Source organism: Aquila chrysaetos, chromosome 8 (assembly GCF_900496995.4).
Source record: "Aquila chrysaetos chrysaetos chromosome 8, bAquChr1.4, whole genome shotgun sequence".
Lineage (NCBI taxonomy): Eukaryota > Metazoa > Chordata > Aves > Accipitriformes > Accipitridae > Aquila > Aquila chrysaetos.
The window spans coordinates 39330030-39354748 of record NC_044011.1 but is presented as its reverse complement, the minus strand read 5'-3'; the positions used below and the strand labels follow the sequence as shown (position 1 = coordinate 39354748).

General features: G+C 49.1%; 1 protein-coding gene across 1 annotated transcript in view; it reads left to right on the top strand.

Annotated features, from left to right (window-relative positions):
- The first annotated feature begins 628 nt into the window (after positions 1 to 628).
- The window catches only part of CADM1 (cell adhesion molecule 1), a 172530-nt gene continuing 148439 nt past the window's right edge, over positions 629 to 24719 (top strand). Inside the window, 1 exon segment of the mRNA XM_030021598.2 lies at positions 629 to 798. Within this exon segment, the coding sequence (XP_029877458.1) occupies positions 693 to 798 (106 nt within the window). The 5' untranslated portion in view covers positions 629 to 692.

The window sequence follows — 24719 nt, the reverse complement described above, 5'->3', positions numbered from 1 at the left end:
GGTCCTCCGCGGGGGGTTGGCCGGGCTCCGGCCGCTCCCCCGCAGCCGGGGAAGGCTCAACACCGCCTCCAGCGGCCCGGGGCCCGGGCGGAGCGGGCGGGCGCCGCCGGGCAGCGGGGGCGGCTGGGGGGCACCGGGACCCTGAGGTGGGGGGATGCTGGGGGGCACCCGGGGCGGGGGGATGCTCGAGTGTGGGGGGGGAACTCGAACCCCGGGAGGGGGATGCTGGGGGGGGGGGGGGGGGCTGGCGTGGGAAAGGTGGCGGAGCCCCTCTGCCTGTCGCCCGCTCGGCAGGAGTCGCGATAGGTGGTCGAGGGTTGGAGGAGCTGTAGGAGATGTGGGGGTTTGGGGGGGGGGGGGGTGTTGGTTGGGTTTGGGTTTTTTTTTTTTGCGCGCGCGCGTGTGTTTTTTCCGAATTTTTTCCTTTGTTCGAGGCGGCGGGTCCCCGGCTCTGAGCGCGGCTGGGCCCGGGCTCCGCTCCCTCCCCCGCCCCGAGGGGCCTCGCCGCGCCCCTGCGCCCCGCGCCGCGCCCGGTACTTTGCCCCCGGCCCCTGGCGCGGGGCGGGGCGGGGCCCGTCCCTCGCCCCGCCCCTCCCCCCCCCGCCCGCCGCGCTGACGCGCGCGCATCTCATTAGCGGCGCGCGCGGTCGCTAGGTGCCGGCGCGGCGGCCAGAGCGAAGCAGGTGCCGGAGATGGTGGGTCGCGCCGAGCCCAGCGGCCCCGCGGCGTGCGGCGGCGCCCCGGGCCTCCTCCCGGTCCTCCTGCTGCTCCTCTCCGCCGCCGCCATCATCCCCAGAGGTAGGAGGCGGCCGAGCCCCGGCCCCGGTCCCGGCCTCGGCCCGCCCGCGGGGGGGCGCCGCCGGGGCCTGCGGGGGGGGGGGCGGCCCCGCGCCGGGGGGGGGGGGGGGGAGCGGGGCGGCTCGGACCCCGGCGGCGGCGGCGGCGGCGGGGGGGGCGGCGGTGGGGTGGTCGCGGTCGCTCTCGGGGAACCCTCTGGGCGGGGGGGGCGGGTACGGCGGGGTCTGGGGCTCACCCGGCTGCCCCCCCCCTCACCCCACCCCACCGCGAGTTGGACGCTGGTCCCGGCAGGCGAGCGCCGGCCGGTGCCGGGCGGCGGGGAAGGGACCCCCGGCGGCGGCGGCGGCGGGGGAGCGGCGGCGGGCTCACCCGCGCGTGTCGGGGCGGCGCGGGCTGCCGGTTACCATGGAAGCCGCTTCTCCCCGCTGCCCCTGGGCTCATCAGGCGGCCTCCCAATTAAAAAGTAATTGCCGTGCGCCCTCCCCCCGCGGTGTTTTCCGCGGTGGTGGTGGTGGTGGGGGGGTGCTGCTGCACCGCCGCCCGCGGGAGCGGGGAACCTGTTGGAATGCAAGTGCAACTTGCCAGGCGCTTCCTGCCCCCGCTGCCGAAACCGCCCTCCCCGCTGCCTCCAGCCCGGGCGCGTTCGGAGGCTTCGGGTGAAACGGCCGGGAATTAAACGGGACCCACCGGGGCTCTCCGACCGGCCGGGCGAGCTGCGGGAGCGGCCCGGGGGGGGCCGGGCCCCCCTCAACCCTCCGAGCCCCGGCGGCAGAAGTGCCCCGGGCGGCGGAGCCCGCCGCCGCGCCGACGATGCATCGCCCCTGCACTGAGCCGAGTAGCCGCAGGAGGGACTTGCACTTGTGCCTGATGGCTTTGATAAAATATTCCTCCTTAATGCCACTTTATATTTACAGTGTGTCACTGGAGAGGCACAAGGCTTCATTTACTGGCTTGCGCGACGAGAGGAGCGAGCGTTATTTGCCCGGGACGTTTTGGGAAGAACAAGAGGGCCATTGAGCGATCTGTTGAATTTCACTAATAGGAAGAGGGGGGGATAAAGGAGCAGGCAGCTCCGCCGAACAAAGAGCTTTATTCACAGGCGTGTTGTACATGCTTTTCCCGGTCTTCCCCCGCGGCCTTTTCGGTGGGATAGGGCTGGGGGGGGGAGAGGGCCGGTGGCATTTTCAGCTTGAGATCGTCGGTCTCCCGACGGGGCCGGGGGCTTCTGCCCGAAGGCTGGCTCCGACGACGAAAATTGCCCTCTTCCGGAGCGGCGTGCTGGTCGGGCGTCGGAAGTCCTGAAGGGTGACCCTGTTCTCCGAATTCAGCCGTTCTGCAGCCCGAAGCATCCATTGAGGGTAGCCAGGAGCGATGGAAACGAGCCATCGGTGCCGGCTCTTTTCAGCGCAAGACGGGGAAACGCTCGCGTCGCTTTGGTACGACTCGTCTGCGCCTAGCAGCAGACGCCCAGATGTTTATGTGGTCGATGCGTTCTCCTCCTAGTTTTGCAGAGCTTCTGTCGCAAGGTGCTTTATGTGGAATTTGCGTTCAGCTTAGCTCGAGGCGTGGGGAATCGCCCACCGCTTTGACCTGGAGACCCTGTCGTTGAAAGATGCCCGAATTAAAAATAAAAGCCCTATTGCCGGACAGCCGCCTTCATTCTTTGTTTTGCTGTCTGGCTCTTAATACCTCACCTTGCATTTCAAATCCTTTTTTTAAGAGCTGTTTTTAGCTAAAGGCTGCTATGACACTCCGATAGGGTAAGCCTGTTAATCACCGCCCAGCTAATGGGCATAGCGACGCGATGTAGAATAGTGAGGCAGCTGAAGAGAAACAAAAGCAGGGCTGGATGCTGAATTAAAACGACTGTGCCTGACCTATGCAGTTGGGCTTTTTCAACGGAGAAAAGCACTGCACAGCGCGAATTGAGAGTGTGATGCTCTTAGTGGAAGGTAACCGTCTTGCGGTTTTGGTGCTCCATCGTGAATCATAGGATAAAAGCCTAGACCTCCTGCTTTAATGCCTCTTAGACAACATTTCCTTAAGGCTGAAGAACTCGGGGGTTTTTTGTTCCCCCTTTCCCCTCACCTTTTCAAAGCTGTCAATTTGTTAGCTTCGGTAGTCTCGGACGAGAAAATTAGCGTCGTGGCAGTAACTCCAGGCGCTGACGGCAGAGTGCTGTCGTCGCGTCCCCCGGATGGGTTGCCACCCGAGGCACGACGGCGCGACCGCTGTATCGCCGCCGTGGTGGCGTCCCGTGATCTGGAGGGTGTCCTGATGGCTTGGCTGCCCGCTTTAAGTGGGGTGGTTGTAACGGCGATAGGCAACACCCGGACCCGCTTTAAACGAAGCCGGTAACGCGATACGGATTCGTGTGTTTCTGTGGTGCCTTTTTATCTCATTTCAATACTTTACAGTTAATTAAACTTCATAACACCCCTGTGAAGTAGGGAGAGAGTTGAGGACCGATTTCGGCTAATACTGAGAGGCAGTCAGCACTGGGGTGGAACACAGCATCTGTCTAACGGTGCAGAGCAACATTGCACGGCAGTTTAGAAAGAATAACTTTTCAGCTGAAGCCGTGGGAGGCGTTCAGAGACGGCCTCGGCATCAAGCTGCAAGCCGGCCGTGGCCCAAAGGCATGAGGGGCTGGACAGGAGGTGGTCCCGGTTGTCATCTCCGTACCTGCCGACGCCAAACGAGCCCCGTACATGGCAGGCCAGAGAAAGACCCTCTCGAAGGCAGGGAGCGCTCCCACCGAGGCTGTGTTAAGCCGGGCTCCTTTGTAAATACGGAGTGAGTTTCTAAGGAGCCTTTGTACGCAAGCAAGGCGAGGCTTCTGATCTGCGGTGGCTTCACTCGGGCTTGGCTGAGCTCTGGCGCTGAAAAACACAGGGTTGCGTTCTGCATGCAATGCAAACACTGGAGGAACGTTGCAAGGAAGGGGCTGGTAAATAAAGTAATCCATCTGGGCTGCAGCTTGGGCTCATTTGTCTTGCATGTAGGCAGTTGAGCGCAGGTTTATAAGCATGACAATCTGGCTTGGAAACCACTGCCAAGGAGGCTCCCGAGGACGGGAAGACTAGGAGATAGCTCGGCTCCACACGCGCTCTGCACAGAGGAGGGGGCACTTGTCAGCACCTTCAGCTGGATGGACACCATCGATGTTTGCTGGCCATTGGGGTGCTCCTCGGCGGGGGTGGCTGCCGCCGCTGCTGCTGTTTGTCTCGCGGAGCTGGCTGTGCGGACAGGAGGCTGAAGAAGAGGTACTCTCCTCTGGGGAGCCCCGGGCCTTATCAGCGGCTGCTTTGCCGATGATGCGTTGCTGTTTTCTTTGTTTGTCTTTCGCTGTCTTTCCTGGGTGTGTAAATACAGAAGGCTTAGTACCACACAGCTCTGACTCAGTAACCCCGGGTGGCTTGGCGTGCCTTCCTCCAGCCCTGCCAGAACCAAAGACACGTTTGGTGGGGCGATGGCATGGGGATGTGGTCTCTGCCCTATTGCTGGACTAAAAATGGGTCAGCTCTTTAACCCTGTGTCTGCCTGAGGCCATCCGGAATAAAACATTTGTCTCAGCCGGGATACACCCCCTGTTTAAATGGACCACTTAAATGCTCCTAAGAAGGCGTTTGCTCAAAAAAAAAACAAAAAAAACTTCCTGATATTGCATGTAGGCAGATTTTTCTGGATGTTTCTGTTTAATGCCTGTTTCTCTGGGGATTATTGACATACTTTTAAAAGAGGCTTGACAACCCGTACCTTTTCTGCTTTTGGACAGCACCTGGCAGTGCTTCTGTCTTGAATGCAGGGGCTCCCTGTATCCAAAAAGTTAAGTTGCCTTCAGTGGTTCAGGGAGCCGAGATTTTAGCAGGCTCCAGAGGCTGTGAGCGTAGCGCAGGCTGTAAGTCTGCAGCGTTTGCTGGAGCTGGAATTTGGCCAGTAAGTAAATACTTATGCAGTGGTTTAAGAGCACAAGCAAAGCTGGACGCGCAATCTGTATCTCTTCTGAGAAATTGGATGGTATGTGGAAGGAAAAACAACCCAACAAAACCACCAAAAAAAAAAAAAAAAAAAGCTGTGTTTGTTTCTCCGGGGAATACTGTGTGCTGTTCTCTGGCGGTGCAAACCCACCAGCACTAAATAAAGAGACTCTGTTTGGAAACCTGCAATGAAGGAGAGACCCTAGGTGGAATGCTGTAATTATGAGTGGTATGTACTTGTTTAAGTTTCATAAATCAGTTGCTTTCCTGGGGATTTAATTGCACGCTGTAGCTAGCAGCTGCTCTTGTGGTTAATGGGGAGCTCCACCACAGAACGCTTTGAAGGTCGTCCAGCGTGGGCTTGGACACTTTGGCCCGCTTGGCTTTGAGGGGAGCATGCTGGTGAAAAAGGGTAGGTTTTTGCATGCGTGGCAGGCATTTTTTGAAGGAAAATACCACAAGGCTTCAATCAAAACTTTGGTAATTGAAACACAAGGGAGCTTGTCGGTTGGGGCACACGTCGGTGCGTGGTAGCTGGCCCACGTTGCTCCGAGACGAGCTGGCGTTTGTGGGTGAGCCATGGGCTGAATTTAGATAGTCCGGTTTTTAATTGGCAAGCGCAGAAAGAGCCCCAGCTGCAACTAGCGCGGGTGCAGGCTGGCTCCTCTCATGACCCTTGCCTGCGTGGGATCAGTATCCGCCTGGTTTCTCTCGGCCTTTTTTGCTGTAACAATGGTTTTTCTCCTTCCTAGCATCCTTGTTACCTGTTGAACTTGTGGGTGTTCCTGCTCTGCTGCGCATCAGGTTCTCGCCTCAGGTCTTTGTATGGCATTGAGTTAGGTGTTAGGGAGCCCCACAAACCGTGCTGCACAGGACTCTTGAAAGCCTGGCTTTCAGGTCAATCCGATTCACCCGTTCAAAATACATCATAGCGAGCGATAAAAATACATGAGGAGCAGTGGTGGTTCTCGTAATTGGTGCTGAACTCTTCCCACATGCTCGCCCGCTGTATGCGGTCGGTGGCTTTCCTGTTGTATTTAAAACGCTTGACTACATTGTACCAGGAACTTTTATCGGCCTGCATGTAGGGTTGGGCCAGCGTGCTATTCTTACCCTACGGTTTGGTTTTAATTGATTATGTTCTTCTGTGGTTTAAAAACTCGAGTGTTAAAAACATTCTGATCTTACTGAATTCTCAAGGTGAATCTATTACAAGACTTGAGACCCCATTAAGGTGCCGGTATAAAGGATCAAAGTGGTACTTAAGTACGTCTCTTTGCTCAGAAATACAAAAGTTTTGCGGGCTGTAGCTTAACTGAAAAATCTCTTTAGTCTTGATGTTTCGGGTATTTTTTTGTCACTGGAAATGCTGGCAGCTTCTCGGTGTTGTCCGTTTGCCGACAGTCGCATGTGTCGGTGCTGCGTTCTGGCAGGCTCCTGATGGGTCTGACTTGGTTTTTTCCTTCCAAAGCAGTGCTGCCTGGTTTTGTGGGTCCTGCCTGAAGAATGCAGTCCGCCTCACCCCCTCCCCTCTTCTTAGTGGGAATGCCAGTCAAGCGCAACTATTGAAGAGAAAATAGCCTCTTGGCAGTATGTGATGGCGAGTGCTTTTTAAAACCCAGGTGTACGCTTGGCAGTGGGAAGTAGCGGTGCTAGAAGCTTACTTTCTCTGCCAAGGCCAGCTGTGAAGCTCGCCCTAAGCAGTTACGTGACTGGCCTGATTCTTCAGTAGGACGGCAAAACTGCGGCGCTTGTGCTACGTTTTCTGGAGTCCTTGGCTAAGCAATGGAAGCGATGGGGGACAGTGATCTCTACCTGCGAAGCAGGGGAGACGCGAGTGTAGCCGTCGGAGCCAAGGACGCCCGCGGGGCCAGCGTTGCCTCCTAAAGTTGCACTTGGGCTTGGCAAGCGTTGGGTATATAAAACCCTGGGTTCAGGTTACGGCTGCGAATGAACCTCTCTGATCTTGTCGTGTCCTTTTTTAGCAGTGTTAGTGAGCGCTTGAATCTGATTTGTATGCTCTTCAAAGGTCTGCTTCCAGAATGGAAATGTCATTGTATTCCCCAAGCCATCAGCAGGTCTCTCGAGTTGGTCTTCTCTGGGGCAGGCTCTGGCTGTGGTGGTCTTCCATTCACAAAGATGCACTCAAGTGCTAATCCAAAACCTGATGACTCTCGTGAGCTCAGATCGAAGAGATCTCCAAATTTGATGGGGAAATGCACCTTTTTGTTGGAGCAGTAATGCTATATATAGATACGAACTTTTCACGGACAGCATGAGACCAAACTGGGACTTGACAAGCTCCAGTGAGAGAGGTCTAAGAGCGCGCCGTCACTGTGAGCGGTGCCTGGATGGGGGTCCTTGGTACCACCAGCCTGCGTGACATCTCCACCTGGGAGGTGGCTGCATCCCAGACCCCTCATCCACTTTATTCCAGCGCTTTGCAGTGTATATCCCTTCTCCGAAGTGTGACAGGGAAGAAAGAAATATCAAGCAGCAAAGTGACGTTCCCCTCCCTCCCCTGCTCCCCCCGTGCAGTAATAGAAATACGAGTCTGAGTCTGCAGCATCAAAAGAGAGATCAGAGTAATCGGATCAAGCATGAGAAACTGCTTGTTGCCGCTTTTCTGTTTTTAAATGAGGCTGCCTGGCAGCTTCCCTCGCAGAACACTTTTAAATATTAGTGATGTTAAGCTTTGGAGCTGGGGTGACAGCAAAGTAGGGCTCTGCTAAAATTGGGCTAGAAAGAAAACTTTCTTTGCACAGCCTGAGCACTACGCCTAGCCGCTGGGCTAATACGCTAACATCAATACCCTCCCGGCCCTTAGTTTGCATCCGAGAAGGGGAACGTTCCTCCCCAACTCTGAGTGCAGAGAGAGTGCTCTCCCTTTGTGCATTTTATCACAGCAAGGCTTCTCTGAGAAGCGGTCCGTGACGTTGATGCACCCGTCACCTTGAAAAGGCACGGTGGCTTTCTTGAAAGCCGTTCCCCACCCCGCTACCCTGGTTTGGCAGGGGATAACGTTGGGGCAACAGCTGCCCTTTGGCCCTTGAAAGGTGTTGAAATTGTACGGATGGATCAGACCCAGGGGAAAAGCTGCTGGCTCCAGCTTATGGCTCGCTTGCAAAGACTTCTTCTCGTTGCGCGGGCTTGTGTCTGCGCCGGCTGGAGGCACGTGGGCATCCACCCCAGTCTTTAATGTTTGCGGTGCTCCATAGCATCAGAACAGTCACTTACCTGTACATTTGTGAAGCTGCAGTGCCTTTGGTTACGCGGTTGTGTTGGCTCAGGCATTTTGTGTGGATTAGCTCAATTGGTTGAGGTTTGCAGAAGAACGGCAAGTATTGTCATCTTTGCTTTCCTAAAGCAGAGAGCGATGCTGAACTTCTTGCCGGATGCTGCGGATAAGATGGCTTGCGTTCAGGAGTACTGCTCTAAAAGGTCCTAATCGGGTCTTTGACAACACTGCTTCAGGTAAGGGGTTTTGTTACGCCACAGATAATCTGTTGGTGTGGTGAGGTTGAGGTTGGACAAACCCAGGTGGCTTAAGCATACAGGACAAGCACAGAAACCCTGTATCGCTTCATGGAGTTGGGTTACGAGGTCGGTCAGCTAATTCTGACGGGTTTCGTTGCAAGGAAGACCTGAAATAGTCACGTTTAGAGAACTGTTGCTATAGCTTGGTTTGTTTTGGATTTGCATTCGAAGCTATTTTGCTTGAAAACATGATTTGTGCTGTTTGTTTGTGCTCCATTACTTGCCTCTTTGATATCTTTATTCACAGCAGCGAACGTGGACGTAGGCTATAATATTAGAAGACTTCAGTAGGAGCAGAGAAGCTCTTAAGAGTTGCCTCCCCCCTGCTTTCCCCAGTCTGTATAAAATTAGATGCTCTTTTTAACTGACTTGAGGATAGGCGCTGCGTGAGCTCTTTTTAACGAGAAAGTGTGCCACATTGTTTTAGGTGTCAGCAGCTCTTTAAAAGCATTCATGCCTAGTTCACTTTTCCTGCCTTACTCGGGGAAAGGCTTCTGGATAACTTGGTGGTGTTGCTTGGTGCTGAGATCCCGAGCGATGCCGTTTTTCGTTATCGTTTCCTGATGACAGCCTGACTGGGCTTCGTGGCATTGGGCGGAAAGCCGGTTGACAAACATCAAAGCCGTGAATGCTTGTCATCAAGCGAGCGTCAGCTTTGTTGGACGGGGCTTGTTGGAGGATGGCTTGGATTCGTTAGGACTGTTCAGAGCAAGCCTGCTTTTTCAGGATGGGTGCAGCAGGGAGGAAAAAAAGCGAACCCCCCGCTCCCCCCCCCCCCCCCCCCCGCCACCACTTGCCGTGTGAAGCGCTTTCATGGTGCCGGGGAGAATCTCAGCTGGCTTGACAGCAACTCCAGTTCTCTAGGTGGATTAATTTTTTTGCCACCTTTGTGTTTTACCATGCTGTGCAGAGTCTGGAGAAACTACGCGCAGTTCCTTAGCGCATACCGGCCGACGGGGGCTCCAATTAAGTTGATGTGCGGGAGCGTTTTGATTTGCAGTTGAGCAGTGGGTGTAGTTCGGCCGTAATAAGGTGCCCTGCTGAGCCAGCCGGTATTTCCTTAGCTCTGCTGTGAGCTGCACGTTGCTTCTCCTGGACGCGGGTAGTGGAGCAGAGGAGGATGTGTGTCCTCGGTGCCGGCTGGTGGATGAGGGGGAGGCGGAGATCCCTGCTTGGAGCAGGTGGTTTCTCAGGCAGCGTGCCATCCCTGTCCCTTGTAGATGCTTACAGCAGCTTGTGGTAGGGCTGAGGCGGGACCCCTTGAACTTGCTCCGGCTTCTTGTCCGTAGTTGCCATTGGAGCATGGATGCGTGGAGAGATTCTTTTGGGTGGGTGAAACCTGAGTGTAACTTCTCCTTTGTCACTTACCTTTTCACTTCTTGCCTTCGTTTCCTAACAGTTTACCGACTGCTCAGAATGAAGGCTTGTGCTGTGTCATTAAGAGAGCCTATCTATAGGGTCACGATACGTGCCTGCTGTTTTCTGCCCTACTGCAGTTAAGGACCATTTTTCCTCCTCCTTGCTCGGCTTCTGGTCTGCAGGTGGCTCCGGAAGAGACGTTACTCATTACCCTAGTAGGCAGAACTACTGAAAGTGACTCCCACGCTGAGGTTTTTGAGCTCTGTCCACATTAACAGCTTCTCGTTCGATTTAAAGGTCTTACACTCTTAATCGTTCCATATAATCTTTAACAGAACGTACACATTTAATCAACTCTCCCTGAATCCATAACTGCCAGATATTGCTTCTTCAGCATGTGAAGCGCAGTCGCGTCTTTTCTTGGTAAGAGCAAAGATTAAAGTGGGATAGATAGGAGATTAACACTGTTCCCTTTGGACATCTTCAGGGAAAGGGGGAGAAACTTGTAGACAAGAAATAAAGAAAATACTTGGAGGCAAATCACTTATTGCTGTATAAGAATATATAGAGCCTTGTAAACAGAGGGTTTATAGCAAAACCACTGATGTAGCCTTTAAATCGCTCTGGGAGAATTTCAGATGCATGATTATACGATGACTATCTCCTCCAGGCTCTCTTTGGTAAATTGGATCTCAAGTTTTCATGTACGTTAACACAACGTGATGTACGTGGAATGCAACTCTGGAAGGTGCATGTCATATGCTAGATAAAGCTGTCTTTTTTTGGGTACTTTTTCAATTTTCTGTTGAGGTTGGATAGGTCTATACCTCTCATTCCTCTTTGAGATGGGGGAGGTTGTCTTTAGTGAGAGCTCCCCTTAAATATGATTTTGATGTTTCCTATAGAATGACTTTTTTTTTAATTCCTTGCAAGAATAAATATCTTGCAGACTACCCGTTGTGTTCACAGTCCACCATTTCTTCCTCTCCTTCCCACCCACGCGCCGCACCCTCCCCCCAGCCCCAAATCTGCCTTCTTTGGGTTTACGTTCAAGGCTGCCAAGACAGGAGAAGAGAACGAAAGTAGGTATCCGTGGGTGAGGGGTGTGCGTTGCCGCTTTGAGTCCATCGTTTTTATTAACTCCTGGAATTAATTCTCAGGGACTGCACGGCCTCGTGTTGTGAGAAGCTGTCAGTGGGACAGTGTTGCACATCTAGAGGGTAGGACATCCTGAACAGTTCAAAGAAACTTGTGGTACGTGCAAATAACAGGCCTTAAAATGGAGCGTAATCTTCTGGGTGTTGCCACGCCACAGATTTTCAGTACGAAACGTCACTGCACCGGTTGCCGCCCCTTTGCACGGTCTTTGACGTGACTCTGCCTTGGTTTCCCGTGATGGCCAGGGCTGCTCAGACCGGTAACGGGGGGCTGCCAAGGAGGAACTGGGCTGGCAGGGCTGGGGTTTTCTGTGTCGCAGGCTAAATGAGTGGTACCTCGCTCTCCCATCCTCTCCCTCCCCTTTGTGCTGTATAAATCCTGTCCTAAAGTAGGGAGTAACTTAAATTATCGTGCAGTAAATAAATAAGGATTAGTAAGCTATTTTGAGCCTGGTCATCTGCCTCTTCCTGGGGAGAGCCCAGCGGACTGGCCGATTGAGCAGGCTTTCTGTGCCCATAGGGATGAAAGGATTTTGCACTGGAATTAATGGGGATGCTGGTGGGTGTGCACGGACGCGGAGTATGCTGGTGAAAAACAGTGTGGATTGTTCCTTGCTTCTCCTGGATTTCACTGTCCAGAGGGTGAACCTGGTGCTGTAAACCATCGCTAAATTCGCTGGGGAAACCTTTGGAAACACAGCTGCTCTTTGTTTTAGATAAAATGTCTTTGTAGCAGTCGAAGAAACCGGCACCCGTTAAAGATGCAATCCAAAACGATGTGGAAGTTTTAATAACTTGGTATTTTTGTTGTGCCAAAAAATCAAATTATTTACTGCACAACTTCTCCTGGCTCAGCTGATTTATAAACATCTAGGAAGTCGGTTGCCTAAACCTCCATAGAAGTTGCATCTGAGTGAATCAGCTAAAGAGTAATTTTTGTCCGTTTAATAAGCATAATAAAACGGTACATCTTAGGGGGGAGAAAAGCACCTCTGAAATTGGTATGTTTTCACTTTAAACGGGTTCCTAGGATTTATAAGGAATTCAAAGGCAGAGAGAGAGTAGGTACTGAAGGAACTTGTCCCTGTTTTTCTGGAAAATATACAGATCCCGTGGAAGAGAGGCCGAGCTCTGGGAAACTGTTGTGCGTGAATTACTGCTTGTATGGTGTAGAGCGGGGCAGGGTAACCCTGGGTGCTTCCCCCGGCTCCGTCGTCAGTGCACGGTGCGCGGCCCCGCTTTCTCCTTGCCTTCAGCAATTTTGGAGCGCTATTGGTATTTGTTTCTCACCGTACGTGTTTTTGTATGTTTAGTCTCCTCTTGGAGTGGCTTTTTTCAGCCTTCGTTTGTCCGGATTATCAGCATGCAGAGGAGAGCTGACTTGTATTTACATGATTGAGTTTTAAATATGGTAAGTGTTGATAGATATTGTTGTCATAAGTGCTTACAGCTACTGGACTGATTACTGAATTTCTTATGTGAAAATCTGTACAAGCTATGCATACTAGTAGCTTCCCAGGGGAAGTGCATGAAATGAGCTTGTGGTTTCCGTGTACAAATCAAACCCTAGGTGTGGCTGGAGTGGGTGAATTTATTGGGGAAATATTGTTGGGTATTGTCTGGCAACAACTGGGGTTCCGAGGCTGTAACAAAGCAGAAACAAAAGGTCCTCGTTCCTTTTTTTTTCTTGTGGGAACAGATGCCATTGTGTGGAATAACTATTCAGGGATGGTATGCATAGAAAACATCTGTAAGGTTATACACCAGGGGCTCGAGATGAGTGATGTTAATCGTTGCCACTGGGGTTGAAGGAACAAACGCATTATTTACTGGTAGTTTCTTTTTAATTGACTAATACACTCTGCTTGAACTACCGTTGTTTAATAGTATTACTTCCAGAATGCTTTACGTACCAACCTAGATCCCTTGCATTTACAAATGAGTATTTCTGGGAAATGTCTCTCCAAATGCAAAGAGCCTGGATTTGGCAAAATCCTCTCTGGGGGGTGTGGATTGTAGAGGGCTCTCTGCAGCCTTAAGACACGTCTTCACATTGCTGACGATCTTCAGTTCTTGTGCATTCGACCAATGAAAATGAAAATTTGGGGGGGTGTAATTTGAGGTTTTGAGGTAGTTTAAGGTGGTAATGGTTATTACATTAAAAAACACATGGGGGAGGGGAAAGCAGGTCCTGTTGTGTGTGGAGGGAGAGTATGGATGTGACTGGTCCCGTATAACCCCGGACCCCTCGAAGCTTGCTGGTGCAAGAAGCAGGGACCAGATCCCCGGCGGCCATGGTGCCTCCTACCTCGCAGGGCTTTGCATCACCAGCTGCCAGCAGGCGGAAAGCCTGGGCAGGAGGGTGCTGCAAGGCAGTGGTTGGAGACGCAGTCGGTCCGCTGGCTGCTTGCAGTGCACTCCATACTGAATTTAGGGCATAGATAACAAGTCTCTCCCCACCCCAGCATACTTTTCTGTGTAATACTAACATGTGCAGTCGTGTATATCTTGCTACAGCTTAGGCTACGTGAAGAAAACCTGGGAGTTGCATCCCGGTTCTTATGGCACTGGTTTTTCTTAACAGCGCTGTACGTGTGAAACAAAAAGCAGCACTTCTCTGCCCGCTGCTTGGTGGATGTATTTCTCGGTTTAGAGCTGCTTCCTTGGGAGTATAGACAAGTTGGAAGGAGTATCTGTTCCCTCCCAGGCAAAACCTGTCCCTTCGGTGGGAGATGAAGTGGCTTGTCTGGATTCGTAGCGCAGTTTGGCAGTTTGTTTGCCTTTCAGCCCCTTGATTCAGGACTGTTTTGCCTTAAGGGGGGGGAAACCAAAAAAGAAGTCTTCACTCGTGGGGTCAGGAGAAAGGGAGAATAGGAACCCCGAGTACTTAGTATGGGCAGTGTAAGCTTTGCAGAGTCATACATCCAGATGGATTACATGAGGAACTTGACATCTTGTTTAAAAACAAATCATTCATTATGTAGCAATGAATAATCAAGCATTACAGTTTCATCTCTGGAGGTTCCTTTTTTGGTTGGAATTTTGATAGTTCAGTAATTAAAAGCTGAAAGCTATTACACTGTCTACATGTTGATCAATTGGTAATTAAAAAGTTGATGATAGATATGGTATTTCATAGGACTGGTTTGTTACGATCAGATCTCCTTAGTGTGTTTTGAAAATTGTCATTTAACTTGGCACTTAAGCATTTTTCAATATTCATGGACTATTTTACTTGGATTTTATAAATGCCTTTAAATTATCACAATTTGCATGCAGTAATTTGAGATCCTAATGGATCAGAGGATTTTAATATGATCTGAAAGGTCGGTTTTCTCCCCATCTACTGCAGCCCGTTTCAAGCCTGTGTCCATGTTCCTCCTCCGGTTACTCTGTAATTCTTGGGCTGTTGTAGCATTAATTCGCTGTGGCAGACCGCTGTGGCTGACTTAATCGGCCTGAATCCAAGGCAAATACTTAAGCGTTCTTGAGGTATGACCCTTGTCGCAAGATTCGTTCCTGGTAAGAGTCATTCACCTTTCCTGCCGGCTTCTTAATCTGTACCTGATGTCAAAGTGCTAATTGGGACAGAAGGGACTCGGGCTCTTGGGCTGCTGCGTTGACTACACCGCCTGCATTTCCCTACAGCGATGATCCCTCAGGCCGGAGTGTCGTTGGGGCTGTTGCAAGAGGATCATGGCTCCAGCACAGCCCCGAGGCCGCGTCCTCTTCAGTGTGGTCCTATCAAATGCCTGTGTGGGAGTCTTAAGGGACTTGGGGATCTGAAGTGGAAGAACTATTGAAATAAGGCACAATTTAAATTGGAGAATTGTGTCAAATTGATTAGCAAAGGGACAAATAATACAGACAAGTAACATAGTACTCAGCTCTTTGACTGTGTTGCGGTATCGGAATGGTGGGTTGCATAGGACAGCTTGCCCTGCCTGAGCAGCTCCTGGTTTTTGAGCTTTTGGCTTCGCTGGTCGATGAATATTTGAAAAGCCTGTAGGTCTGCTGAGCCCTTTGCAGCCAAAGGAAGGTTGGAGATAAGTTTGATAATACAATCAGGGATAAAGCAGTGCAAAATGAAGGAAAACTGTGTTGGTAATGGCCTTCACGATGGAAGATTCATTGCTTCAGGAGTCTAATCTGAGACCAAAATGAAGCCCCAAGCCTGACGCTCTTCAGAGCATAATGCAAGATTTACTGCTCTGCCACACTCCAGAGCTGGAAAAAAAAAAAACCAAAGCCACCACCCTCCAAACCACCCTTCCTTCACTTGCAAAACTTAGGGGAAAACGAGGTGTTTTTCTCTCTTGTGAGGAAAAAAAAAAAAAAAAAAAAAAGGCTTTGCAGAGGCATGCAGAATCCTCCTTATTCTAATGCTTGCGGCCCCGCTACTGGCAGGGAATTGGTGCAGTTGGACTACTTGGGGGTGGTTGTGGCAGCGGAGGTGTACGATGCTGTGGCAGGGGAGCGATCTTCGCCCTGCCGAGACCGCAGGCTGTACAGGCGTTCAGCAGGCTCGCCTGAAGGCTGCTGCCGGATGGGTTTTGCTGGGTTAGAAATCCTTCTAGAGCAGTCCTTGGCTGGGCTGGCGTGGGGCTGGCAACGTGCCCTACCTGAGCTGCAGCCCTGGCACCGCTTCGCTGGATTTGGCTTGGAAGTAGAGAGCTGTTCGAGATCCCTGCCAGCCTGATCTAGTGGAAAATACCTTCCCATCGCTTAATCTGTCAGCCTTGAATAAGCCTGGAAAGGCAGGCAAGAATTCCCTAGCTGGACACCTGAGAAGACGCCTAATTCGGGCCACGAGCCTCTCCTTCACGATACTGTGTCCTCAGCGCTGGGATGCTTCCGAGGGGCTGGAAGGCAAAAGCCTGGATGTTGGATGCTTCAGAAGAGTGAACCCCTTCCTAGCTCTTGCCTCTGACTGTCAGGATGTCCTCTTGTGCTCCAAGACAGAGCGATCTGCATCCTCCTGATGGTGTCAACGCCTGCAATTGCTTCGCCCACTCCTTTGGGACTTGGACAGCATTTGAAACGACCGAGTTTGGCAGGAGATGAAGACATGACATCGGTATTAACGCTAACGCCTTAGACGCATTCTGGAAAGCCCTAGGTTTAAAAAGCACTGTCCTTAGACACTTGTTGCTTTGTGACAGCTGGTTCCAGTAATTTGTTTTTATAGGGCAGTTTGTAGTAAATGAATGACACGTTGAATATTTTACTGAGATTTTAGATTATCTAAAGAATACTTTCCGGTTTACTAATTGGTAAATAATGCTGAGTACATTGATGTTGACATGAGCAAATGGATTTAAAATGATTTTGAAGTGAGCCTCATTAAAAGATGCTCTAATTCAGTCAACAGGAAATGTCAACTAATGTGGCCACGTGCGCGCTCTCAGACCAGATTGTGGCAGTGTTGGAGTTTCTTACAGGTCCGTATTAATTACGGGCAAATATGCCACTGCATGTGGCTCTTGGTAAGTCCCGTTAAATTCCGGATGACGAATTCTATGACTTGCATTCGTTAGAAGGCGGTGAGCGTGAAAGCTGAGTAATTAGTGATCTTACAGAGTTCCTTTTGGCCTTTGATGAGCCATCCTCAACCAGGCGAGGGTGGGAAGGCCTTTTTAATCAGTCTTTTTCTGAAAAACACCCAAGAGAAATAAAACCGATTGTAAATGTAGGTAACTGGAAGGTGTGCTCAGGTTAATATGATGCCCAGTTGAGTTTCTTGAGGTTCTGGAGGCCGGCAGTGATATCAGAGGGTTTTCTAAAAGCTGTTTCTTCGTGGTCTTACATGAGCAGAGACGCAAGCTGGCTGCAGTTGTCCAAAGCAGCCCTTGCAGCGCTGGGGTTGAAACTCCATGTCCCAGCCCGAGCTGCTGCTGAAGCTGAGTGTGCTGCCTTGCGCATGTAATATTTATCTGTAGCGGTGAAGAAAAGAAAGCAGAAATCCTGTAAGAGGGCCAGCTAGCATGTTTATTTTGCCACAATGCACAGGGCTTTTGTTGGCAAAGGTGGTCAGATCTTCAGAGTAGATTCTGATGAGCAGCGACAGTCCAAAAGCATCTTGGTTTTAATCCTAAGGAAGGAGGTGGGTTTTGTTGTCTCCTCGCGTTTGTAATAAATCACCATAGTGCCTGGTTATTGTAGGTAGGGGAAGGTTTTCTACTCGCCCAGATTAGGATCTGCCTTTTTGGGGCCTTCCATCACTAAAATTACCTTTTCCCTTTCACTATGAATCTATGAAGGATGTTGCTTTGCTGTCTTGCGAGTAGTGTCTGAAGTTTTGAATTCATAAAACTGGATTTGCTTAAATCTCTTGTTTTCATTTCCTCAAGACAAATGGGGAAATTAGTGCATGTGCAGCGCTGGCCCAGCGTTAACCCTCTTCTCTTTCAGGGAAAACGAGCTTCTCTGAAGCTTAGAAAAGGAAGGAGAGAATGCTTTGGATACATGACTACCATAGCAAATAGGCGCTATGTTGCATAAACCTATTATGGGTGTAATGTAATGTTCTCTCTAAAGAGATTCATGGCCGTGGGGGGGAGTGAGGAAGCAATCCTTTTCAGTGAATTGTGGCTGGATGAATATATTTTTAAAGTAAAAACACAAACTTAAATATCTCTTCCAGCATCATTGTGCTTCTCTGCCATTGAGTCCCTCTAGTTGCAGCTGCCTGGCCTGCTTAGGGAGCACAGTGTTCACTGAAACAAGACTAATGGGTGAGATATTTGACTTTGCTAATTGGTTCAGTGTAAAGGAAGAGGTTGTCTACAGCCTTGGTCAGCAGTCTTTAAATCTTGGAGACGGGCAAGCAGTGCACTGCGGGTGGCTCTAGAAATGGCAATTCTGTCAGAAGTGCAAGATGCGTGTAGGAGCCTCACTCAGGGAGTGTGTGTGTGTGTGTGTGATCTGCGGGCTTTTCAACCAAGTTTAAACCACTGTGGCATTAGAAATAAGCTCCTGTGCTCCCTGCACAGTCTGTATTCCTGTATTTCCAAAGCCCGAGGTTCACCTCTAATGCTTTTAGCGTATTTACTGTGCACATGGATGGTGCAGTTGCACATTGGGAAGGCAGTGTGTGCAATGTCACAGCTGAGGTAATGTGGGCAGAGTTGCAGCTTGCTTTCCAGACCTCCTTTGTATTGACGGTACCAACGCTGACAGCCTTTGCTTCTGTTTCCCTTCTGTCCTCCTGTTTTCCAGTCAGTCGTTTGTGTGTGTCAATGACTTTTGCACCATGTGCATTGCACAGAGCCTAGTGTGATGCAGCATTTGTATTTGCTGGGCCTTCTGCTTGCTGGCCTATTCCAGGTCAAGAACGTCATTGCTAATGTTAGAGTAAAACTTTCCCTACCAAACCTGAGAATAGAGCAATGATGTAAAAAGGGAGGGGATGAAGCTAGTTTCCTTGGTATTTCTGTGATGCCTAATTCCCTTCTGACACCAGTTGAAGAATTAGGGTGGGGGGAGGGGGAGTGTCAGAGGGTATAAAAATACATTTGTATGCCAAATACTACATCTTGGCTGTGAGAGACAATGGGGAGGGTTTACCAGAGATGATAATTCTCAGGTGGGGGGGGAAAAAAAAAAATCTACCTCAGCTCTGGTGTATTTGGAAATACTTGAGAAAGTTAAGGGATTCCTGTAAGGTGTTTCATTCTCAAAATATATTGAATGCAGTAAAGCAGAGGCATCAAGGTTAGGGGAACCAAGAGAATATTTGACAAAAAACCCCAACCGACCAACCAAAACCAACCGAACAAAAGATATGTCTTACTTTTCTAAGTGGAAACGGAGCAGTTTTGGGTTAACTTCTTTGGGAGTAACTCTTCCATTTCCTAAGGCTGGTCTCTGCAGACCTACAGTGGATGAAAGGTGCCGGTAGGCTGCCAGGAAGTAAAGGAGGTAGAGGAGTCCTTCACTAAAACAGCTTTCCTAAGGTGAGGGGTGGTCATGAAGAGCTTTTTTAAAGGGGGAGAAAACCTCAAACCCAGGAGGTCAGATTTTGGCTTTCCCCTGTCACCGTGGGCTTGCCGGGGTGTTCAGATGGTGGCCTGAGCCCCTCTGAATTTTCATTGATGTCTAAAATAAATAAATATGAACATTAGTGCATAATCCCTTCTGTAGATTGCATGTAGGCGTAATCAAAGGATGCTTAATGTATTACATTACCTGGGCTATTTGGGGATATTTTTATTGCACTCAAAGTAATCTGCAAGATCTGATACGAAGAGACACAAAAGGTTAGTTGAAAGCAGACAAGAGCTGAATCATTGAATTGAATAGGAGCTGCATTGTGCAAGCTGTAATGCTCCTTTCCATTCATTACTGCAATTATAATTATGGAACCCAAAGTATTTAATTGGCCTCACAGACTCTTCACACTGAATAGATTGCATTGTTACCATTTAAAAAAAAATATCCTCTTATGCATTGCAAATACATGTACGTGTTGCTCTCTGGTTCTCAAGAGGTTTCTTTGTTTATATGATGAGTGATTAACTGAATTACGGATCTTTCTTATGTTGTGTCAAACTAAAGTCAAATGGGAGAAGAATTCTTCCCGTGCATCAGATGAAATTAGATGGAAGCTTTAAAAATACAGCTTCATGCATTAAAAACACCAAAACCCAGTGTAATTTGGGCCGTTGAAGCAGTTTTCAAAAGTAGGAAAGTCTCTAGAATCAAGTCAGCACTTAAGAGCTGGATCGCCCTTCCTCCTGGTCTAACTGCAGCAGAGTGTGAGGTTGCACCTGCCTCTCCCAGGTATGTATTGTGCTAACTGAACGTGTCCATGGCACCTAGTGTTCAGAGCTGTCGTGGGAAAGGGCTGGGTGTTCGACTTTCCTCCGGCTGTAGGGTAGTCAGTTTGAACACCTCGAGAGATTTTCATCTGCGGGTATGGCTGGTTGGCACACCCATTTGTGAAACCATCTGTTTTGTCTTCCTCTCCCTCTCCTGCCTTAAAGTTCTATCAAGATTTTAAAGGTATCAGTATTACCAGCTTGTGTTTGTAGTGAAAATTAGTTATCAGCAGAGCTCACATCTGTTTAGCTGGCTTTGACAGACGCAGCGCTCTGGGTTAGCGTGGCACTGCGTGCTACCTGTTGGCTGGTGACTCTGCCGTTCAAGGTGCCTTCTCCATTTCATTTTGGGTAAGCTAGCTCGAATTATCTTGCTTTATGCAACTTTGCTCTTTGTGTATTTTGTGTGAAACAAGCAGAGGCGTTTAATTACAAAGCAGTAATTCCATCAGCGAGGCTCTAGTGAGCCCTTCAAATGTAGGGAAAGCCTATTTGTTCTCCATTAACAACTGAAAGGTGTGGAAAGGTTTGTTTTTCCGCCCTCGTTCCGGCATCCCTGTTTTGCTGCTCAGGCAGTAGTTACTGTCCTTCCCTGATCTTTTAATGTTTCCGCAAATGAAAGGACAGTGGGTTCCGATATACCCAGATCATAACTTCCCATTTCAATGGCTTTTTAAATGGAGCGTTCTTTCTGAATTGCTGTTTCTTCTTGTTGGCTGATCTTCACTGAGGGGCGGTGGGGGACGAGGACTGAAATCGTCATACACAAAGATGCTGTGTGTAACACTTGGCAGAAGGACTTGAAATTGGATTACAAGCTCCTATTCCAGCAAGTAAATGTCCGTGGTGTTTTTATAGCTTATCTCTATTCATCTATGTTTGCAGGGCTTTGCTTGCCAAGCGTTAATGTAAACACTCTATTTTGAGACATCGGTCCATTTGCCTTCTGGAAATCCTTCTTTTATAAGGTGGTAGTAAACCTCTGTACATAAAAACAAAATAGCCCTCTGGTCATAACTGCACACAGACTAATGCTGCTGATGTGAAGTGTCTGACAGCAGTTGCCACCTGTGTCAGCTGCTTGGTGCACTCTAACCGGGGTCTGGTTTCAGTAAAATGCTCTGGCTCTGGGCACCAGAGCTTGCCATGGTGGCTTTACAGCGTCTTCTGGCCTTGGAATTGCTGCTTTGGGCTCCGGTGCAGGGCCGAAACGAGTCCTTACGTGAGCAGCGCAGCTAACTAAGCGGGGTTTCTAGGCTTTCAGTCTCACAAGTGGGTTCCTCGCAGTGAAGCTTGAAGCTCCGTTTCTGATTTTCCCATCAGTTGGTACATCTGCAGCATGTTGCTCCTCTGTAGGTTCTGCAGTGCCTGCTGGACGCGTGCTGATGCTGCGGCCTTCGCACAAGGAGCTCCTGAGGGCCATCTCCTCTGTTAACGGTCTCTTCTAATATCTTTGAACTTTTTGTCTCTGCCTCAGAGCTTTGTAGCTTGAGCCTGACCAGCAAGTCTACAGACCATATAAACATAGCTGTTTGGTCTTACTAATTGGCCATCGTCTACTGAACACAAGTGACAGCTTCTGCCTGAGTGCAACCCGGGGTCCTTCTGGATTAAAGACGGAGCTCCTTTGAAACAGGAGCAAACTGGGGTGATATATATACACACACACATGCACACTTTAAAAAAAAAATTAAAAAAAAAAATTATACATATATGGTTCCCCTGCTACCCAGTGAGGCTGGAGATCTCTTATAGTTGAGTTTGGAAGAATTAAGCTGACTTTCAGCAGAGTTGCTTCTGATAGATTCTCCTAGAACAAGTTTTCTAGAGTTGATGCTCAGTGCAAAATGCATAATAGTTCAAACTCTTAAGGGGATTTAGGAAATGATTTTACTCTATTGTTGGTTTGGCTGAAGAAATTGTGTAGAAATATCACCTGAAACTTGGACTGAAAAGAGAAAATGAGCAAGTCTTGTGTGTCCAGCCAAGCAGTTGATTATTTCGGTGGTATAATATGTTGTACAATATTTTGGAAGAAACTCTGCAAACTCTCAGAAATATGGCCTGGAAAACGTGCGAATTATTACCGTATTCTGTGAATGTGCAATCTGTGTAGTTCTTGGAGGGAACTTGGTGTCAAGTACTTAAGAATGTTTTGTGGTTCAGAGCCTTCTCGTGTTTATTTTGGGATGCTTTGTGATTGGAAAAACATGTAAGTATTTAACATACTTCCTTGCTTCCTTTGAGAGCACAAACAGAAGCAAATGAAAAGATAAAGGCGTGACTTGCCAGTGGAGAGCTGTTGCTGGCATATTTGTATGGGAACGAAATGAAAATGTGCCTTCATAATGTAGGGAAATCTGTAAATAAAACCTGGTTGTTTTCTTCCCCTCTGTTTGCTCCAGTTCCCTGAAAACTTGTTTACATATTACACGGTGTTAAACGACCTTCCTTGGTAGCGGGTCTTACTTAGAGGTGGGCTCAAGTGATGGGAATGAAAGCCTTAAATCACTCCTTTGGATAATGAGGCTGGCCTTATGAAAGTCTCTGCGAATTCATTTGGCAGGAAAAAGAAGAGACTTCCTATTTTCTGACATTGCCACAAGGTCAGGGAAGGAAGGTACAGGACCAACTTCCTACACCCCACGTTGAGTACAGGGGCAACCGTTAAGGAGGGTACCTTTCCGCTGCTGTGTGCTTGGCGAGATGAGGCTTTAAGGTTGTTACTCATGTTGGTATAACAACAGTGGTGCCTGCAGAAGCTCATTCTGTTTTAAAATGGAATTTTCCCCTGTTGACCACAAGAAAAGAGGGATGAGAGGAGGACACAGTAAAACCATGAAGTGACATTAAGCTTGAGAAACTATTTTGGTGCCTTCTGAAAAGGCTAAGGGTGTGTAACTGAAACGTGTTAAAGTGATGTTAAGAGTGGAAAGCAAAACGCAAAGCTCGATCATACTTTGTTTAACAAACCCATTTGTGCTGGCCTATAATAAAATACTTTTATACTACATTATACTTGCAATTAAGGCGGTTATTCTGCAGTGCCTCTTTGCTCTCTTTTACCAGGGGAACTCAAGGATCAGCTGTGCGCTGCATGATTGTATGAGAAATGTGTGTGATCAGCTCCCGTAGTGACAAATGGCAACTGTCGCTTAATTTTTATCCCCAATTATGTAGCTCCAGGACCCATTTTTCAGGTGGAATGTTGGAGCCATTAAAAAGAAATAAGTAAACTATACTGTATTCCATCATTTTTGGCAGCTACCCAGTGGTCTGTAGCCTTAATATGTGCATTTCTATACAGGTATTTTTCATAAGGCTTCTGCGAGAGGACTGTTTAACACTTTGCATGTTGACTTCACTTACGGAAGATGCAAGTGTTAAGTAAATCTTGAGCCAGGCTCTTACATGTGGAGCAAGTGATGGTTCTGTGCTAGCGTTCCCAGAGTTTGTAGGTAAATTGGTGGTGGATACATTTAATACTTTCAGCTGCAGTTATCTCTAGCCTCAAGTAAGGCAAACTCTTCTCTGAATCATAAACGTTGAAGGGAAGTGGCATTGCGTTGCTCTACTTGTTTTACTTATCGGATTAGAGCTAGATAGACTGGTCTGCGCTTTTCACTTTTTGGCGGTGCAGTGCTTTCTGCAACACAGCTGTAATTTGAAGGCTGACAGAACCTTAGTTTCATTGGAAGCATTAATATACCATACAGAGGCTTAAGCATTATCAAGCTTTTCCAGTTGCTCTTAGTATTTTCCTTAGAAAGCAATAAAGATCATAGCTTTGGGTTGCTGTAATATTCAACTAAGCGTTCAGTTATAAGTGTTCTTGCCCCCTCTGTTGTGGGGGACAAAAGTTCTGCATCAACGGATGGTGCAGGATTTCCAAGCTGTTACCTTAATTTCTAGTAAAAAGTGTTAGGGTGTGTTGCAGGTGATTTGACATCGGTAAAGGTCGTTTGAGGGAAGCTGGGTTACCTTAGGAGAAGTTGACAAAGCCTGTTCTTGGCGTGGGCTTCATATTTGCTTCAGGCTACTATTTAAGGTTTTGATAAGGGGCCCTTTTGCTTTGCCAGGAAATCTGCCCCCATGCAGGTGGAGTCCGTTTTCTTACGAAGCTGCGTATTATCTGTGAGTACAGTAATCTTGTGCTCTTGACATCTGCCTTTGTTCCTCAGACTGTTCATCAGCCATTTTAGGAAGAGAGTTCAGTTATTTTTATTGTGAGTAACCTAAGCTTTACATTTGGTATGCCGCTCTTCAGTAGCTTATATGTATTTTTTTTATGACCTTACTAAGTTACGGGAACAACCTACAATTTTATCTGCTGCTTTAGCAGATTGATGAGTGTATATGCATATAAATACATACAAACCCGAAAGCTGCTTAGCAGCTGCAGCGCTGGATGCGTGCTAGGCTGGTTGGACACACGTTCCTTGCTTGCTGCTCTTGACGTGGTGAAGATGCTCCAGTTTGTTAAGGCAGTTCCCTCAGAGGAAGCACGAGATTAGCATGCGTTAAATTTTGTTCCCAGAAGGGATTTTTTGACAAATTTACCTTCTTTGAAGCAGGGTGAATACTCTTAGCATGCTAACTCTGTTGTTTGTGTGCATCTGCCCAGGCCAGCGACCTGGCTTGCCCCTGCTTGTGCACAAGTGAGGAGAAGAAGAAACACGGGGTTGGGAGTCCGTCTCGGGGCGCAGTCATGTTCCCGTGCATCTTCTAGCTTTGTAGATGCCAGTTCTTCCCTGCATCCTCCTAGGACCTGGAGATTCCTTGATTTCAGTGGGGCATCTGGTGCTGCGCTATCTCTTTGACAACTTTCTGCATGAATGATAAACGGATGGGTAAACTGGGGGAGGTGGGAACCCACCCCAAAATACACATCCCAGGTGTTCCATCCACATTCACAAATCATCTCGAATCACACAATTGAGATGCATGTCCCATCTGGGAGTTTCAGGTTGAATAGCTTCAGTGTGCTTGATAGCAGCAGGGAATAGAAAGGCTGGTGGGACGCAAAGGCTTGTGCTGCTGTCGGTGCCGCCTCGCGCTCGGTGCAAGCC